The 16599-nt window shown below is 38.4% G+C and overlaps 4 protein-coding genes across 9 annotated transcripts in view; 1 reads left to right on the top strand and 3 right to left on the bottom strand.

The window, feature by feature from the left end:
* Nucleotides 1-964: 964 nt before the first annotated feature.
* Nucleotides 965-6595, bottom strand: pigf (phosphatidylinositol glycan anchor biosynthesis, class F). Of its 2 annotated transcripts, XM_034860568.1 has the most exons (6): nucleotides 6571-6595; nucleotides 6192-6538; nucleotides 4597-4688; nucleotides 4160-4276; nucleotides 3923-4031; nucleotides 965-1526 (listed from the first exon to the last, which is right to left on the bottom strand). In XM_034860568.1, the coding sequence occupies exons 2-6, from the start codon at nucleotides 6417-6419 to the stop codon at nucleotides 1413-1415; spliced, it is 660 nt and encodes a 219-aa protein (XP_034716459.1). In that variant the 5' UTR covers nucleotides 6420-6538; nucleotides 6571-6595; the 3' UTR covers nucleotides 965-1412. The 2 variants fall into 2 exon arrangements, with proteins under 2 accessions (XP_034716459.1, XP_034716458.1); XM_034860567.1 differs by lacking the exon at nucleotides 6571-6595.
* Nucleotides 3050-16599, bottom strand: part of fbxo11b (F-box protein 11b) — a 36626-nt gene continuing 23076 nt past the window's right edge. Inside the window, exon 23 of one of the 4 annotated variants that reach the window (XR_004655067.1) lies at nucleotides 3050-3067. The gene's annotated coding sequence lies outside the window, so the exon portion shown is untranslated. Of the gene's footprint in view, nucleotides 3068-12083; nucleotides 12097-13774; nucleotides 13810-16599 lie in introns of those variants that run through there. The other 3 variants (XM_034860562.1, XR_004655065.1, XR_004655066.1) reach the window with 3 other exon arrangements.
* On the top strand, nucleotides 7565-10245 carry cript (cysteine-rich PDZ-binding protein). Its single transcript, XM_034860570.1, has 5 exons — nucleotides 7565-7779; nucleotides 7998-8063; nucleotides 8976-9030; nucleotides 9224-9327; nucleotides 9764-10245. The coding sequence occupies exons 1-5, from the start codon at nucleotides 7764-7766 to the stop codon at nucleotides 9826-9828; spliced, it is 306 nt and encodes a 101-aa protein (XP_034716461.1). The 5' UTR covers nucleotides 7565-7763; the 3' UTR covers nucleotides 9829-10245.
* Nucleotides 12621-15820, bottom strand: gch2 (GTP cyclohydrolase 2). 2 transcript variants are annotated; one of them, XM_034860565.1, is made up of 7 exons: nucleotides 15369-15818; nucleotides 14761-14870; nucleotides 14630-14685; nucleotides 14037-14068; nucleotides 13815-13899; nucleotides 12928-13146; nucleotides 12621-12856 (listed from the first exon to the last, which is right to left on the bottom strand). In XM_034860565.1, the coding sequence occupies exons 1-6, from the start codon at nucleotides 15652-15654 to the stop codon at nucleotides 13017-13019; spliced, it is 699 nt and encodes a 232-aa protein (XP_034716456.1). In that variant the 5' UTR covers nucleotides 15655-15818; the 3' UTR covers nucleotides 12621-12856; nucleotides 12928-13016. The 2 variants fall into 2 exon arrangements, with proteins under 2 accessions (XP_034716456.1, XP_034716455.1); XM_034860564.1 differs by having other exon boundaries at nucleotides 12633-12915; nucleotides 12949-13146; nucleotides 15369-15820.

A 16599-nucleotide genomic window follows, 5' to 3' on the forward strand; every position in this document is an offset into this window, starting at 1 on the left:
TATAAATTTAGTATTGCAAAGTTATCTTATGAATGACATGTAGACTTTACATACCTGAGGGCCAATTCAGGGACGTTTTTAAACTATTTATTACCCCGTAATTATCTCCATCGGTTGAAAGACCGAGATTGTCTCAGTTTTGCCAGTATTTGTGCACTTGCCCTTTTATATTTTAGTTGTTACTTCCTTTCTGTAATGGCCCTGTTCCAGTATCAGCCATACGGCACCTACAACAGATAACTTCGAAAATAAAATAAAACTACAATTACATCTATATAAATAAATCTCCTGCTACTTTTAACCTGGCTGGATACAAAAACAACAGGGTTTTCGGCTGTTACATCGAAAACTGTGACCCTTCAGAATGTGTACTCTGTAGAGCCGGCCACCTGCCCATCTATGATCATCAGATGAAAAATCTGAAACATTCAAAAGTTATATATAGTGACTTTAAAAAAAGATGCATTCATTATTACTTCTACATTAAGACATTGACTAATATTAGTAAACAATTGATAACAATTTCAGGGCATTGTGTAAAAAAAAAAAAAACAGTGAAATACCTGTGATGATAAAGTGCCTCAGGTATAACAATGAACATTAAACAATTCACGCACACTGAGAACAGTGAAGACCAACCCTAACGACAGGCTTTTATCATCTTTTGAAGTTTAATGTGCTGGCTATTATAACTAGTATAGTCATTACAAATTACATACAAGTTAAGTAATATAATACACCTAGTTGGGCTCACCAAATATAGCTCAAATGTTAAGTTTCATTGAACAAAAACATTAGGCTAACAGTTAGCAAGCTATCCTAAGCTAACAAGGATTGTAACATTTAAAACTTTAAGACTAATAATGTTAACGTTAGTTGACTAACTCACACTCACTCTAGGCTAGACAGCTCATTTTACCTTACTTTTTACTTACTTAAATAAAAATAACCTTATTTACATTCAGTAATGTTACTCACTCATGGCTTGACGTGCTCTTCTTCCATTTTGGTGGAAATGCGGTCCAGTTGTGTTAGATATTATGAATCCCAACTCGCTTTCTTGGTAAGACCCACCCTCTAGTTAGTCCTAGAATTGCGATCCTGTAAATGCGGTCCTGAAAGTGCAGCTTCCGGTACTGGAGCTATATTTCTGTAATAAACTTGCAACTTTTAGTCAAAAAGAAGTAATTCTTTATTCATGTCAAAAATGTTCAGGAACATTCAGCTTTCACGCATACAAAATAATGTTGCTCACAAAATCTTGCATTAATAGAAAAATCATCTTTCCTACAGGCAGCAAACTAAGTGAATGTTCCCAATAAATATCTAGTACAAAGTTTAAGGAATACAGCAGGAATACTTGAAATACCCTCATGGCCACAAACACAAAAACCCAGAAATGTATGTCTGCATCACTTGCACTTGTATGTGAGGTGTTTGCGATGATAGTGGATCCACGCAGGAGCTGCAACAAGTCCGGTCAGGAAGCCGATGGTAGCACCCAGACTGCAGGAAACAGGCCAAACCTACGGAAGCAAGACAAGTGAGACAGATCGTTTGAGTGATAGATCAGGAGGAGCTGAACCAGTAGATAAGTTAATCCTTTTCCCCCTGCACAGATTTGTAATGTTCTGTTAATGAAAAAGGAACTTTAAAAAAAACAGCAATGCAGCATTGTCATAGCGTTTTTCCATTAATGGTACCTGCTCAATTCGCCTCGACTGCGGTGCCCTGTCCTCCTTTTTCCATTGCAGATTAGTACCGTCGTGGCTGGTTGTCATAGCAGGAAACTGCCGGGATATGGCGTGATACGAAGGTCGAATGTGTGTTTCTTTTGATTCTCGGCATGGGGCTGGGGCCACAGCCCAAAGACAAGTTAGTTTCAAAAGAAGCTGGTCGCTAGCAATGACGCAGTGAATAGTGACGACTGTCTCAGACCAATCAGTAATCAGCAGGTTTTCATGTCACCTTTTGGTATTGCCTTTGCTCGCTTGAAACCTTGACTGAGGTAGTACTAAAAAAAGTACCTGTTAGCAGGTACCAGGGACGTCTTTCGTAATGGAAAACCAAAAAACAAGAGTAGAGTTGAGGCGAGTTGAGTAGGTTGGAAAGTGGAAAAACGCCATTAGAGTTATGCTTCAATTACCAGTGTGTACTTCTAGTTTGCATTTTCCTCCAGTCATTAAGCAGAGAACGCCCTTTGCAATTATAGTTTTAATCTTTATACCATTTAAACAAATCAAATTAATTAAAGAGAAGGCTTTAATGGTTATTGTTTAGAAAAATAATTTCAGACTTAAGGAGGTTGTATTAAATACTGGTCAGTGATGAATGGAAGCAATTGGCTTCTTGTTAACAGAGGAAACTGAAGGAAATGTGCTGTATGTCAGAGGAGATCCAACTAGATGATTGGCAACAAAATGACAGAAATATACTTCAATCTTTGTAGAAATTTAATATTGGAAACTAGCTTAATTTCTTCTGTACATTAACTGTTTTTATATTAATAAATCAGTAGATCTCAAAATACACTACCGGTCAAAAGTTTAGGGTCACTTAGAATTTTCCATTGCACTTCATTATAGACAGAATTGTTTCTTTAACCAGGGCAGTTTTCAGATTAAATTATGTGCTTACCTAATTGCAAAAAGGTTCTCCAATGTTTGACTAGTTAGTTTTTGAAAATGATATCAGATTAGTGAACAGGAGGAGCCTTTGGAACATTGGATGAATGGTTGCTGATAACGGCCAAAGTAGATATATTGCATTAAAGATCAGCTGATCACTCAGATCAGCTGGTATTCTGTCTGTAATGGAGTGGTACGGAAATTTGTAAGTGACCCCAAACTTTTGACCGGTAGTGTATATGACTTGTAAACCCTTACAAGCTTTGCGGAGTTTGCACTGTCTAAGGGTTAATTCCAGTTCACTTAAACACTGATTCTTTTGAACTTACACATGTTCTGCCAAAAAAGAAGTTCCTTCCTGAGTCTTTTTTGCAAAAGCCTCATGGCTTTTCCTGGTGCGCGTGGTGTGTGTGTGTGTGTGTGTGTGTGTGTGTGTGTGTAAGAAGGTCTGGCAAAGTAAGTGAGACTTATGGCGGGTTTGTTCATGACACCCCCGTCTGTCAATAGCAATGATGACGCAGTGAATAGTGACAATTCTCATCGACCAATCAGTAGTCTGCAGGTTTTCATGTCACCTTTTGTTATCGCCTCAGCTGACTTGGAACCTCGATGGAGGCGATACTAAAAAAAGTACCTGTTATAATGGAAATCCAAAAAAGGACAAGTAGAGTTGAGGCGAGTCGAGCAGGTGCCATGTAATAGAAAAATGCCATAATTATCTCATGACCCTTCAGATTTATCTTCTGACTGAAGTCATAATGCTTTAATCTGAATGAAATTGGAGTTTAAAAATTAACTAAATTATAATACAAACTGAATGGAAACAATAATATTCTGCTCATCATCATAATGGCTCGCCAATTTACTGAAGTATTCTTTAGACTTATGATTTTAATGGGCAGTGTAACATTGTCTACTGTAGTCGATACTATTTTTGTGTGCTTAAGAAAGTTTGTAAATCATTCCCTTTCTATTTGTCACAGTATAGCCTTTACCGCTGTACTATTTATATTTTCTAGTTGCTTTGGGTCCTCTAACACCACTAATTCCATTAGCATTTTTGTGAATTAAACTTTCCCAAAAATGGAGCAGAGCAGACAGCCTTATTGGACAGTTTTAGAGGCATAAATTATGGTAATGATAAAATCTCAGAAACGTGCACCTCATTTACAGGCAAAAAGGTAAAAGAAGTTTAAAATGAGAATATTAAATTCGTTCTTGCACAAGGCACAAAATTAACATTAAGTTTCCACAGTATGCATTTTGTTTATGAGAGGATTTAACAGTGTGCTGACCTGCCAAGGCCTGTCCCAGTCCAGTGGTATTGGAAAGGCTCCAACCCAGGCTCCTACCACCGTGCAGCCCACTGTAATCTGTAGACAGGTGTCCCACACAGACATAGCTCTGGAGACGGAGACAGAGCAGAGCAACATCTGTAAGTATATTCAATTTAGAGACACTAAGTCAGCATATGAAACGCATGCCAGAAGGACAGGGAGCAGTGAAAAAGGAAAGGCAGATTGTAGGCTCACCCATGCCGACTGAACACTCGTATCCAGGCCTGGACATTGGGGCCGAGGACACAGAGACACCTCAGTGTGGTTAGAGAGGTCAGCAGCACGGCTAGGGAGAAGGTCTCTAAGGCTGATCTGGAATAATTAATTGCAGGGTATAAAACTTAATGCAATCAATAAAACAAAAGGAAAATATGTAGAATGTCAGAAAAATTATATCACCATGTGCAGATACTGTAAAAGATGTATTTATTCACTTGTTTTTTAACCAGTCCGTAACGGGTGATATATTACAAGCTGCACAAATTCCTATCCTGATGAACAACTTACAGTCCGGAAATCAAAAGCAAGAAACTAGTCCGCTTTTACTGCCCTTTGTTTTTTTTTTTCAAATGTGTTTTACATCTCTTAGTCTTTAGTTTACATACAGCACATGAACATCAGCAGCAACTCACTCAATCAGGGGAGCTCCATAGAGAACGACCACAGTGTGGAAGAACAGGCACGACAGGAAGAAGTACAGACATGAACGAAACAACCTAGACAGCTGCAGAAAGAAACGGGTGAAGAAAATTAAGGTTAGTAAATCATACAACAACAAAAAAAAAGTTTACAAAACTTAAAGTTAAAGGGTGCAAGCCTAGATAGAGCCTTTGATACCCAGGTGCAAATGTTTCTGGAATTGAAAAGTTCCTAGGGAACTTTATAGCTGCACGTGCAGGTTCATTAAGCTTCAGCTGTCCAAATTATTTTAAACCAGGGTTTTAGACTTTACTGTCTGCTAACTATTATTTAATTAAAATTGGGTTAAATATTTATATCATGCACTACACTGAAATTGTTGTTTTTCAATTTTTTTCTTGTTTTATCTTGTATTATAACCTTTTAAATCCTGTCTAAATGTGAATTTTTATATTGACTTGTATTTCTTCTATTTCTTCTAGTTCTATACAAAGAGCTCCGAATTGCATTGATGTAACTAAACTTGCTTTGCTCTTGCCTTGTGTTACTGTCTATGCTTGTTACCTTTTATAGAGGGCCTGACCCCAATAGGTTGGGATGGAATCACTGAATCCATCTATCCAACTGTACAAAAGTATTAAAACATAGCTAAACATAGCTAAACCTCAACCAAAAAAAACCAAAAAAATATATCTAGCCTACACATTAATGCACCACAGTATTATTATAGTAATGTAATACACACTATGTATATACAGGGCTGCTCATGAGTATAGGAACCCTGCTTCAGTTGACTAAAAAGAGGAATTAAGAAAACACTGAAATGATCTTATTGCCTTAACTAAAAACGAGGAAAAATCCAACCTTTAAAGACACCAATTATCTTTGTGAATGAATAATGTATTGTTAAAAATAAACAAAAATATTCTTCCTTAAAATACAGGGGGCGTGAGTATAGACACCCCTATGTTAAACTCCCATAGAAGCAGGAACATTTTTTATTTTAAAGGCCAGTTATTTCATTGACCTAGAGATTGGCATGGGGAACTTTCAATAAAATCATCTCTCAATGTAAATCAAAACAGCTGTTAAGCTAACTGAAAAAAAAACTTTGCCAGTCTCTAGGTATTGTGATGTACGGTTATTTTAATTCCAAAGGCCAAGGGAACTTTATCAGGATGCATAGTATCCTGGATCCATGAAATAACTGGCCTTTAAAAATTAAAATCTGCCTGCTTCTACAATAATTGAACATGTCTATAAACATGTTTATACTCATGCGCCCTGTCTTTTAAGGAAGAACATTTATTTATTTACATTACGTTGTTCATTCACAAAGAAAATGTGTGTCCTTAAAGGTTGGATTTTTCCTTATTTTTAATTAAGGCATTACGATTCAATTCCAAAAGATTATTTTTGTATTCCTCTTTTTAGTCAACTTAAGCAGGGGTTCCAATTCTCATGAGCAGCACTGTAGCCTAGCAGTTAGACCTACTGCAGTCAGTAAGCTACTTTTTCTTGCATATGATTTTGAATATAGGACTATTACTTACAGTATTTAACATAAAGATATAAAGTAAGTCAGCACCTTGAATCCCACTGTGTGCTTCTTGGTAGGGGGTGTGATGCCGAGCAGCCAGAAGACGGCGACACTGACCGCGGTGACCGCACCGGACACCGAGTAGAGCCACAGCAGGTGGGTGCCGTACACCGAGAAGCCCGGCACGAGTGCGGCAGGTATCACGGTCGCCATGAACACCGAGGAGGCGATGATGGCATGAGTGGACGCCATGGCTCTGATTTCATGGTCCCACATTACGAAGAATGTAGCTATATGCGATGGGAGAAAAAAACTATAGACACAACTGAAATAAAATAAATTCAAAAGTTCATTTAGCAACGGATGTACTGAGTAGGTTAAACCATGGATGCATTAAGAAGCGGTGAACCTGTAGGTGATTTTTTTTTTCCTCTGGACCTGCCTTCCGTAAACATGGAGTGACAAATACTTCCGCTTGGATTTCACAATAAATGTCCCATGGTATCCTTCGCAAAATTCAAACAGCTCATTTAATAAAACAGAACAACAGAATACTATTTTGTTTAAATTATAATATCTTACACCATCTCAATTTATAAGGTATGCACATACGCTTTATTGTTTGTGCATTCCATGTGTATTCATAATAGCCAATGTTCAGTGTTTAGTCTTTTTAGGACAGATGTCCAAATCATAATGTTAAATATTGCTATGGAACTGTTTTGACATCTGCTAAAGCGGACTCCCTAAAGCTGACACAAAGCTTCCTTTTTGATTAAGTGCTTGTTTGTCTGTGTACACACCATAGACTAGTCAATGGTATCCACTGAGAAATACAACCTGAGAAGTACAAGAATTCTTGTTATAATTTTAAATATTGGTAGAAATAAAATGAATCTAAATTTTAAAGATCTGACCTATATCAATGGCATCTGGCATACGGTGGAACAACTATAAAATAAAACTTCCCTTTATTTATTACACATTTATTTTCAACACTTTGCCATCCGTTTTGCCTGTTCAATGCTCCACGTATGATATTTCTGGTATTTATTTTTTATTCCGTTTCCCTTAATCAGAATATATCTACATTATCAATGTAGACAGGTAAACCTACTTGTAAAATTTATAAGAGATTGTTGCACAGTGTTAGTTGAGTTTTAACATTAATTGGAATCTCTGAGTTGCCTTACAAATACTCATTAATACCATTTAGCCTAGGCTACTTAGTATATGACGATAGTGACCTTACACAGTGTATGCTAATGACCCGTACAAGGGCAACTGCCACTTTCAGCGGACTTTTAATTTTAAGGAAAATTATGCGCAAACAGGAAGTATTATTTTGTGGAAAAACTTTAAAGCCCACCCTATAACCAATCACAGGAGGTACGTGAAGATTTACAGGGCTATTCTGTGACGGACGGTAGTATTAGCCAATGGGATTTGAGATTGTCACACCTCTGACCAATCAATCTGTTGCAAATACAAGCAAGTGGAAGAAATGACCGGAAGTTTACAAACAGTAGCTAAACGAGCAAGCTAAGGTTTAGCTAACATTTTTATTTTATTTTGACCAACCGTGGAAAAGTATCGGTTTAAAACAAACATAGAGGAAATATGGTTTGTGATAAGTGTACGTATCACCCTGTTCAGATGCTTTCTGTCTTTAAATCTAACCTATATTTTGCTGGAGATTCTTCTAAGCTAACGTTATGGGCATGCTAGCTGACTGTGCTCATCACTTTTATCTTGTATTGTTTTATGAACACCGACCCTCCACGTTAGACTATACTTCTTTAATAAGTAGTAGTAGTTTGTTTCTCTACACATTGTGTGTTATTATTATTTCAGGCGAGAAGAAGCTTGGTAAAGTCATCACACCTGATACCTGGAAAGATGGAGCACGGAATACAACAGGTACACTGAGGAGACACACTCAGTGAAAATGTCTTTTCTTTTTGGCAGTTACTATTACTACTGTGTTCATATGTATGGCTCATATACTGTAAATTTTAAGTTACAGTCTTTAGTAAGGCACAATTAGGTTCAGGTTATAGAATGTAAAAAAATAGATCACTAGTCGAGCCAAGCAAACACACACACATACACATATACATATATATATATATATATATATATATATATATATATATATATATATATATATATATATATATATATATATATATATATATATTCCAAGGTCCTATTTTAATGTAATTCAGGCCCATCATAATGAAAATCAGGCTGCAAATGACCAAAATCAACCTTATAGTTAATATATATTGTATATATGTGTGTGTATAAGTGGTAGAATTTTGGAGAGCTCAAATTCAGGGACTTGAAAAACCAATATTGAATCTCGATCAAGGAGAATAAGGATTAAGCAGTATGATAAAACCACAGTGTAGTGCCGGTGTATATCATGTATTCTTATAAATGTTTAATATACTATGTACCTTTTATTTGTGTCCTGACCGAAGTGGTTATTATTATTATTATTAATAATATGCTTGTTTGTGTATGTATGCACAAATCGCCAAGGCAAATTCTAAGTAGGGTAACTATCGTGGCAATAAATTCCTTTCTGATTCTGATGTAGTGCCATTCCAACTCTTAAAGACTTTTACCTTTCAAAAGGAGTATTTAACTCATGCTTGAGGTGTTAAGTTTAGCTGTTTACCAAATACGGGTTTTCTCTATCACTCAATGCAAATAAAGATATGGTTACGTCTCTCAATAAGCAGTCAGTGAGACTGACCTTACCCACAATGTAATGTTGCTTAGATGATGAGGTTTAATTTAATTCTTTCTGCTTCTTTCACTCAGAGGGTGGTGGGCGTAAGCTAAATGAAAACAAGATGCTGACGTCTAAGAAAGCCAGGTCAGTAGTTTGCTATTTTCTCAGTTTTTATCTACATATAGTCACACAAAAGTAGTTTTTTTTTTGTCAACTCACTCAGATTGTTGCATTAGAACATTTAGCATGCTAATTTGTTCCCTAAACCTGTGCTGCTAGCATTGCAAAACACATTTTGGTTCATCTCTAGTTACGTATCTGTTTATCTCCATTTCAGGTTTGACCCTTACAGCAAGACAGGCTTTGCTACCTGCAGGATCTGCAAGAGCTCAGTTCATCAGTCTGGATCACACTACTGCCAGGGCTGTGCCTACAAGAAAGGTATAAACCAAATAAAAACAGTTGGTCACAAAAAAAAAAAGGCCACCTCGTCTTGGCTAGTGACGTAGAAAGCCGTGGAGATTTTGAACAGCTCACGCGGAGACTTAAGGCAGAGGACGTTCACTCAAAACAGCATGGATGTTTTTTCCCAAGTTTGTATGCGTGTGGAAGCACCAGAGACACAAAACAACACCTCAACACCCTTTTTTCATAATACGGGCACTTTAAATAACAAGATGCTTTCTGTATCAAATTAATCTGATAACATGTTTTTGATATGAAGTAAGATGCATAAACCAGTAAATGCACTGGTGTGATAACTGGTACATGCTACAAAATAAAAGACATTCAGGACCTGCTCCTCATATTGCTTCTCTCTCTATGCTGATATTTTTTTAAAACTGTTTTTCTCTTTCTTTCCCTTTTTTGTCTCCAGGAATCTGTGCAATGTGTGGACGGAAAGTTTTGGACACCAAGAACTACAAACAGACATCTGTGTGACAGTGGGCGGATCACAGAACTGTTCTATGAGTAAATAACAGATGTGGGGATGTGACTGATGTTCATGTTTGTCATCTTGTCACATTTACCAAATTGTCCTTCTCACCATATAGCTATAATGCTTTTTGTCTGACTTTTTCCCATCTTTGTGAAAGAGAGAGATTTGGAGCTGGTTTTGCCCTCTTATTACATAATATCATATAATGCCACTGGAACTATTACAGTGGCCGTAAACAGGGAAGCACTTTTGTAACCAAATACATCACCGGTCATTACCTGTTAAGGCTTCTAGATTTTTTTGTATATTTTAAATTTAGTACTTAGGCTTTGATTCTTTGCTTTTTTTAAAGTTGATTTCTGTATGTAATATACCAATTGTTTGATTGAATTAAAGAATTAAATATGAAGGACATTTGACAGGATTCTCAGCCCTAAGCCCTCTTACGCACAACATACTCATATTTGTCCTATAGGCCTGTAATAATTGGTTTATTCTTACATAATCATATTTGGAAACTGCATGCTGTGCTGTCGGGTGTGACCCCCCCCCCCCCCCCCCCCCCCCCCCCACCTCCCCTCCATTGCCAGAGATAAGTTATAGTTTGCAGGTTTTTCTAACAGGGTCCTCTTGATATTTAAAGGCCTTGCTCTCCCTCAGGCCTTCAACCACATGTGCGCACTCTAGTTTTTATATCTCATTATTGATTTATGCAGTTGTACCACAGCACAAAAACAGCATCAGTCTCCAGCTAACACACGTAATATACAGTAGGTCATGTTGGGATGTAGCAAATGAGTCATTGACCTGCCCTGTCTACTTGCAGTACAAGTGACTACAACCACAACTGTTATATAATTATGGATCCTCTAGTTTGCTTAATACCAGTATGTTAATGCCCTTTTGCTCCTGTTATGCTGTGTGCCAGTGCATTTAGGGACATAAGTATTTGATCTGTTTGAGAGATTTGACAGTCAGGAACCAGTGTGGGCTCCATGTCGTGGTTTGGAAATTTGGGGAGGATCAGACTAGTTAGAAGGCATAAAAAATGTTGTGATACCCTAATCAGAGGTAGGACCAAGAACAACAATGTCTATCACATTCCCTAAGATCTTCTATATATGACATGGATTCTTGCATAAAACTGTTTTACTGCATAAGAGTAAACTGACAGGTATTGTAACACACCCAATACATACAAGAAGTGCAAAATAAAGCTGATACACCAGAAGTCAAGTAATTGCATAATACAAGCTCTGATTGATTTTGAATTTGGTGTTAGAGTAAGCCAGGGTTTCATCCACATGTGGGAAAAACAAAAATATAATTTAAAACTTCTCTATTTCATACTTTTGTACTTTTAAGTAAAAATTTAAATGCAAGTGTTAAATGCAATACACGTTAAACACACACAGACCCCTGTTTTATATTATTGGATGGGTATTGTTGGTGCATTTAAGAATCATTTTAATGTAGCTGGTTTAACAATGCATCATATTTTTTTAAGATGATCATACTTTTTTGTCTACATTTAAATAGTAATTACGTCCTTTGCAGGCAGAGGAGGCTAAACATGAACTCAAATGTACTACATACATACTGCTAGAAATACAGGATTCACTTTTCATAAATTAAAAGTAGGCTACAAACACTGCAGTGTGGAAGTACTCTGTTACAAGTAAAAGTCATGCTTTCCAAGAAAACTGTACATGGGCACATGCTCTACCAGGTGAGCTGTAGACACATGTAGATGAACCCCCGGCCCACTGTGACACTACGTATAGGATCAATCGGAGCTTGCATTTAGAAATTCCTTCAGTCCAGTGTGTCATCTCCCATACGGCCTGACCTTGGTCTCCTTTTTTTCCTGGGGTGTGTCAGTTTGGATACAAATAGTGGGGATAGCTTAGAAACTAAAGCACTTTTAGGGATCTTCACGCTAGCCTAATAGTCTAGCCCAAATCCTATCTATTCATCCTATTGACTGAGCAAGCTGCATGTGCAACCTATTAATGAGCGTGTGAACATCTACATGCCTTGCATTGACCTCACATTTTATTCATGGAATAAAAATAACAAATATATAAAATTGATTAGTAAAAATGTGTTTTGTTTGACTTTTGATGTCCAATACTGATGAAAAACTAATGTTGAGTATTAAATCAATAGCCGTGTTCATACGCATTAATAATACACATAATATTCCATGAATAAAATGTGCGGCCAATGAGTAGCTTGCAATGTATTTTCTGCAACGAATGAATTAAAAGCTACAAAATTCAAGGCATTTAGATGTTCACACACTCATTAATAAGTTGCAAATGCAGCTTGCTCAGTCAGTAGTATGAATAGATAGAATTTGGGCTAGACTATTAGGCTAGCGTGAAGACCCCTAAAAGTGCTTTAGTTTCTAAGATATCCCCACTATTTGTATTCAAACTGACACACCCCAGAAAAATGGGATGGATTTTCTCAGCAAAGGAGAAGTGCTCACTAACACAGATGTAGACAGATTTGTGAACAACATTTGAGAGAAATGGCCCTTTTGTTTACATAGAAAAAGTCTTAGAACTTTGAGTTCAGCTCATGGAAAATGGGGGCAGAACAAAAGTGTTGAGTTCATAATTTTCGAATTAGCATGTAGTATATATAACTGAGACACAGTCAGTGTCTTTGACAATGTCATTACTAAACCAAAAGTAACACTGAATGATTGCCTTGGCTCTGTGCTCTTGGTGACATAAAAAGTAAGATTGACAAATTTCATGTTTCTATCATATTATTTAGGCAAATAATCTTATATTATTATAATAAAGCAAGGAAAGGTGCTTTGCAAAAACAGCAATTAAATTCCCATTTAAAAAAAGTAGAATCTTAAATTGACATGTTACAAAGTCAAATTTCATACTTTATAACATCAGTATTGCCATGTGAGACATAAGATGTAAAATATCTACCAAAGGCACCAAGAAAGTGAGTTTTCGATTTCCTATTATGTTGTCAGGTCAGGCATCAGTAAATCAAAGCTTGGCTTGGATCTTGCATCAAAGCAGCTTTGTGTTTGATGGTCTGTATGATTTCCGAAGTCATCCATTCCTATGTCATTTCCCAAGTCAGATGTGGATCTACTCTTACTCTAAAGCTTTATGTATGCTACTGTATACAGAGGCCCTGGAGTGAAGGACATTTGTTAGGGGTTCTGTGAAAGAGTCAGGAACTCCTCCCTGATTTTGGGGTCCTCCAGGTAAATGCCCAACATGGTGCTCGTCACAGTGCGGCTGTTTATCTTCTGGACACCGCGCATGACCATACACATATGCCTGCAAACACACACATGGCACATCAGATTCGCAGCTGCAACATTTGACCTGTTTTGAGGAAAGTCTGTGTGTGTGTTTGTGTGAGTGTGTGTTGCGCTTTTGCACAAAATTTGTAAGGGTTGTCCCAATGTCGACATTCAAAGGGCTGGAGGGTTTGACTACACACTTACCGAGCCCTTTCTGTGAGACTGCATCAATGCAGATTACACCAAAGGGAATTACCCACAGTACAAAGCCTAGTGACCTTTACTGCGGAGACCATAGGGAAATCCGGAGATTACAAAGGTAAACAACAGCACAATAAATGACCACGGAACGGTCCTGTGGTCCAGCTTGTAAAACAAGAGTTTGAACAAATTTGGAGTCAGGCAGCTGTCTCCTGTGCCTTGGCCGTGTGGAAAGCAACACATTTTAAATAAAAAATTACCAAACCGCCAAGTGTCAGCAACATCTTTTTTATTCAACGTTGCGAAGGTAATGTGATCTCGTGAAGTGCTGTCCCAATCCCATTTATCTGTGCCAAGCATGTGGCCTCACACACTCCTTCACTTAGCATCTGAGATCGATTAAGTCTGAGTCTTTAGTCCTTAGTCCACAGGGCTCACTTTGGGATTGGGCCAGTGTGTGTGTGTGCGCTTGTGTCTGTGTGTTTGTGTGTGTGTACTTACGTTGCTTCAATTACCACAGCTACACCTTTTGGCCGCAGAGCCTCTGAAATTCCCATTGCAATCTGCTTGGTCAGACGCTCTTGAACTGAAATAAAACAAAAGAATGGCACATATGTAAACATGATGATACCAGGTTGCATTAAAGTTATTGCGTAAACTAGAAGAAAAGGACTGTGATTATATGCAAATCTTAAAATTGCATAATCTCTTTGGCTGTTTTACCTTGGAGTCTCCGACTGAAGAGCTCCACAATCCTGCAGAAACCAGTGGACAAACAAAGCAAAGAGGACTGATTAGAGATCAGTTGTAATAATGATTAATCTTTTGATAAACACAGAGCAGTCTGAGGCCCTGACCCCCAGCCTCTACTAAGGACATCCAAATGTACAGATACTTCTTCTGTGAATGATTCACCTAACCAAACTCTCTCGATCTGTCGTGCAAGATTCAACACTAGCAGGCTTTTTCTAAAAAACTCAGTGACTCTGTTACTGTTATTTTGGCTTTGTATGTTCAGAGATGGTGTGATATTTTAGGAAAGGGTGAAAGAAGGAGACAGACAGAGAGGCTGTGATTATAACTGGTGATTCCCACAGGTCCAAAGGGATTTTCTCATGGCTCGAAAGCGGATAGAGTTCAGACTTGTGTCTGTGAGTGTGCTTGATGAAGGGACTAGATGATGGCCGCTGGGCTTACACTTAATCCTCCAGGTCAATGCGTTGAAATAACAGAAGAACGCAGCCTACTGGCACTAACACCAGAAGCATACACCCACAGCAGAAGGAGGGTATGATGTGGGTGTCAGTGTGTGTTACCTTGCCAGCTTGCTCAGTCCCACCACGTTTTTGTTGGGAATATATCCAATGTGAACCTTCAGAAAGAAGACAGCCAGTGAGATAAGAACACACAAACACACACACACAAACATACACAAACACACACTTACCTTGCCAAAAAAGGGTACTAGGTGATGTTCACAGAGTGAAAACATGTCTATGTTCTTCACAATTACCATCTCGGTGTGGTCTTCATCAAATATTGCGTCGTTTAAGATGTCTGGGAGCAAAAACATTAAGACACTTAGAGAAATATCATCTTATAGTATGATGTAATTCACTTGATAACTGTTGGAAGTAAGGGAAACATGTCCAATAAAAATACTTTGTCAAGTGTCTTGTTTTGTCCCACCAAAGAAAACTAAAGGTACATCAAGTCTTCTTTGAGAAGCTGGAAATACTTCACTTGGCAATTCTGGCAAACCTAAACACAGTCACTAGATCATGTAAAGGTGTTCATACACTACCTAGAGGAGCAAAAATAGTTGAAACTCTACAGTTTAATGCAATCCAATGCAAATTTCACTTAAACCAACTACAGCGAAAGCTGAATAACCCAGGTAAAACTGCATTGCAGTGCGCAGGGGTTTCTATTTTGTTGTCTCTCGGGTGATTTTTCACATTCAATCGATTTTAAGAAAAAGAAGACACACTATAACGATCACGAGGGTGAGGTGTGGCAATAAGAAAGCCCAAAGAGATGAACCTGTTGACTCACCGCTGATGGTCTCGTGGTAGCCCTTGGTAAGGAACTGCATAGCCTTGGCGGCGCGCAGCGGTGTGCGCAGCAGCCCCTGCCGGCCCGTGTCCTCGCCGAGCTCCCGGAGGATGCTAGTGTAGGCAGCCTCGAGCACCGGTAGGCCTAAATATGACTTGTCCTCATCCTCTTTGCGGGACGTCTCGCGCTCGGACTTCTTGGTGTCTATGATGAGATCGCTGAATCCGTTGTTGCAGTGGAACGTCTCCACGGTGTCGTTGACATTAACTTTACAGTGGTCGTTCATGCTGGTGCGCTTTTTAGCTCTGGAATAAGAGAAGGAAAGTGCCGAGTACTGGAGTTGCGATCCAATGCAGTGCTCGTAGGCTTCTCACATCCCCGGTGCTCACTGCGTTTATAAAGCCTCCCGTGCCGCGTGCGCATCATTCGTCAAGGTGTAGCCTACAGCCCAACATTTTTTGTTTCATCAGAACAGGCCCTTCCCAATCCAAGTAAGCCGAGCATGCAACAGAGTTTTGCTAATCGGTTGCGCATCCATCTCTCCATTAACAAAGCAGACAGAACACTTTCACAGGCTCATAACTGGGGAGGAGGCTGCATTTAACCAATAAAGAAAAGGCTGAGTTAATGGTTAAAACTTAAAAACGTTAAAATACACAGCTCTGATAATCTGGATGAAAAGGGGAGGAGATGTCGAGAAAACCCCAAGGGGGGAAATTTAGAAGCTTTAATGAGGAAAGGAAGTGATTATTAACATAATGCGCCTTACATCATGTTTAAACATCGATGGAGGGGCTGGAGAAGCTGTTGTGTCAGAAGAGGGAAATATCCCAGAGAGCTGGAAGGATGCAATAATAGTTCCAATAAGAAACCAGGAAAAGATCAAAGTAAGCCAAAAAAATGACAGACCTGTTGCCCTTAAATGTAATAGTGAATGGATGGAGCGGATGGTTAATGGGAGAATCATGTATTAGCCTACTTGGAATAAAAAGGTAGGGTGGCGCTTTGAGCAACTGTTAAGACTAGAAAAGGCGTTGTATAGCTATATATGAATACAGCCCATTTACATATACATATTTGGACAAGGAGATAAGACACTCCGTAATAATGAAATGACAATGCTGAGACTCGGGCATCGTGGACATGCAGGAGATCTCGCAAAGATGGGCAACCATGGAGTTGGACTCTGTGGTAGCCTACCTGCAAACAGCAACCAACTGTTCCTTTTTAA

This window comes from Etheostoma cragini, chromosome 21, assembly GCF_013103735.1.
Source record: "Etheostoma cragini isolate CJK2018 chromosome 21, CSU_Ecrag_1.0, whole genome shotgun sequence".
Taxonomy (NCBI): domain Eukaryota; kingdom Metazoa; phylum Chordata; class Actinopteri; order Perciformes; family Percidae; genus Etheostoma; species Etheostoma cragini.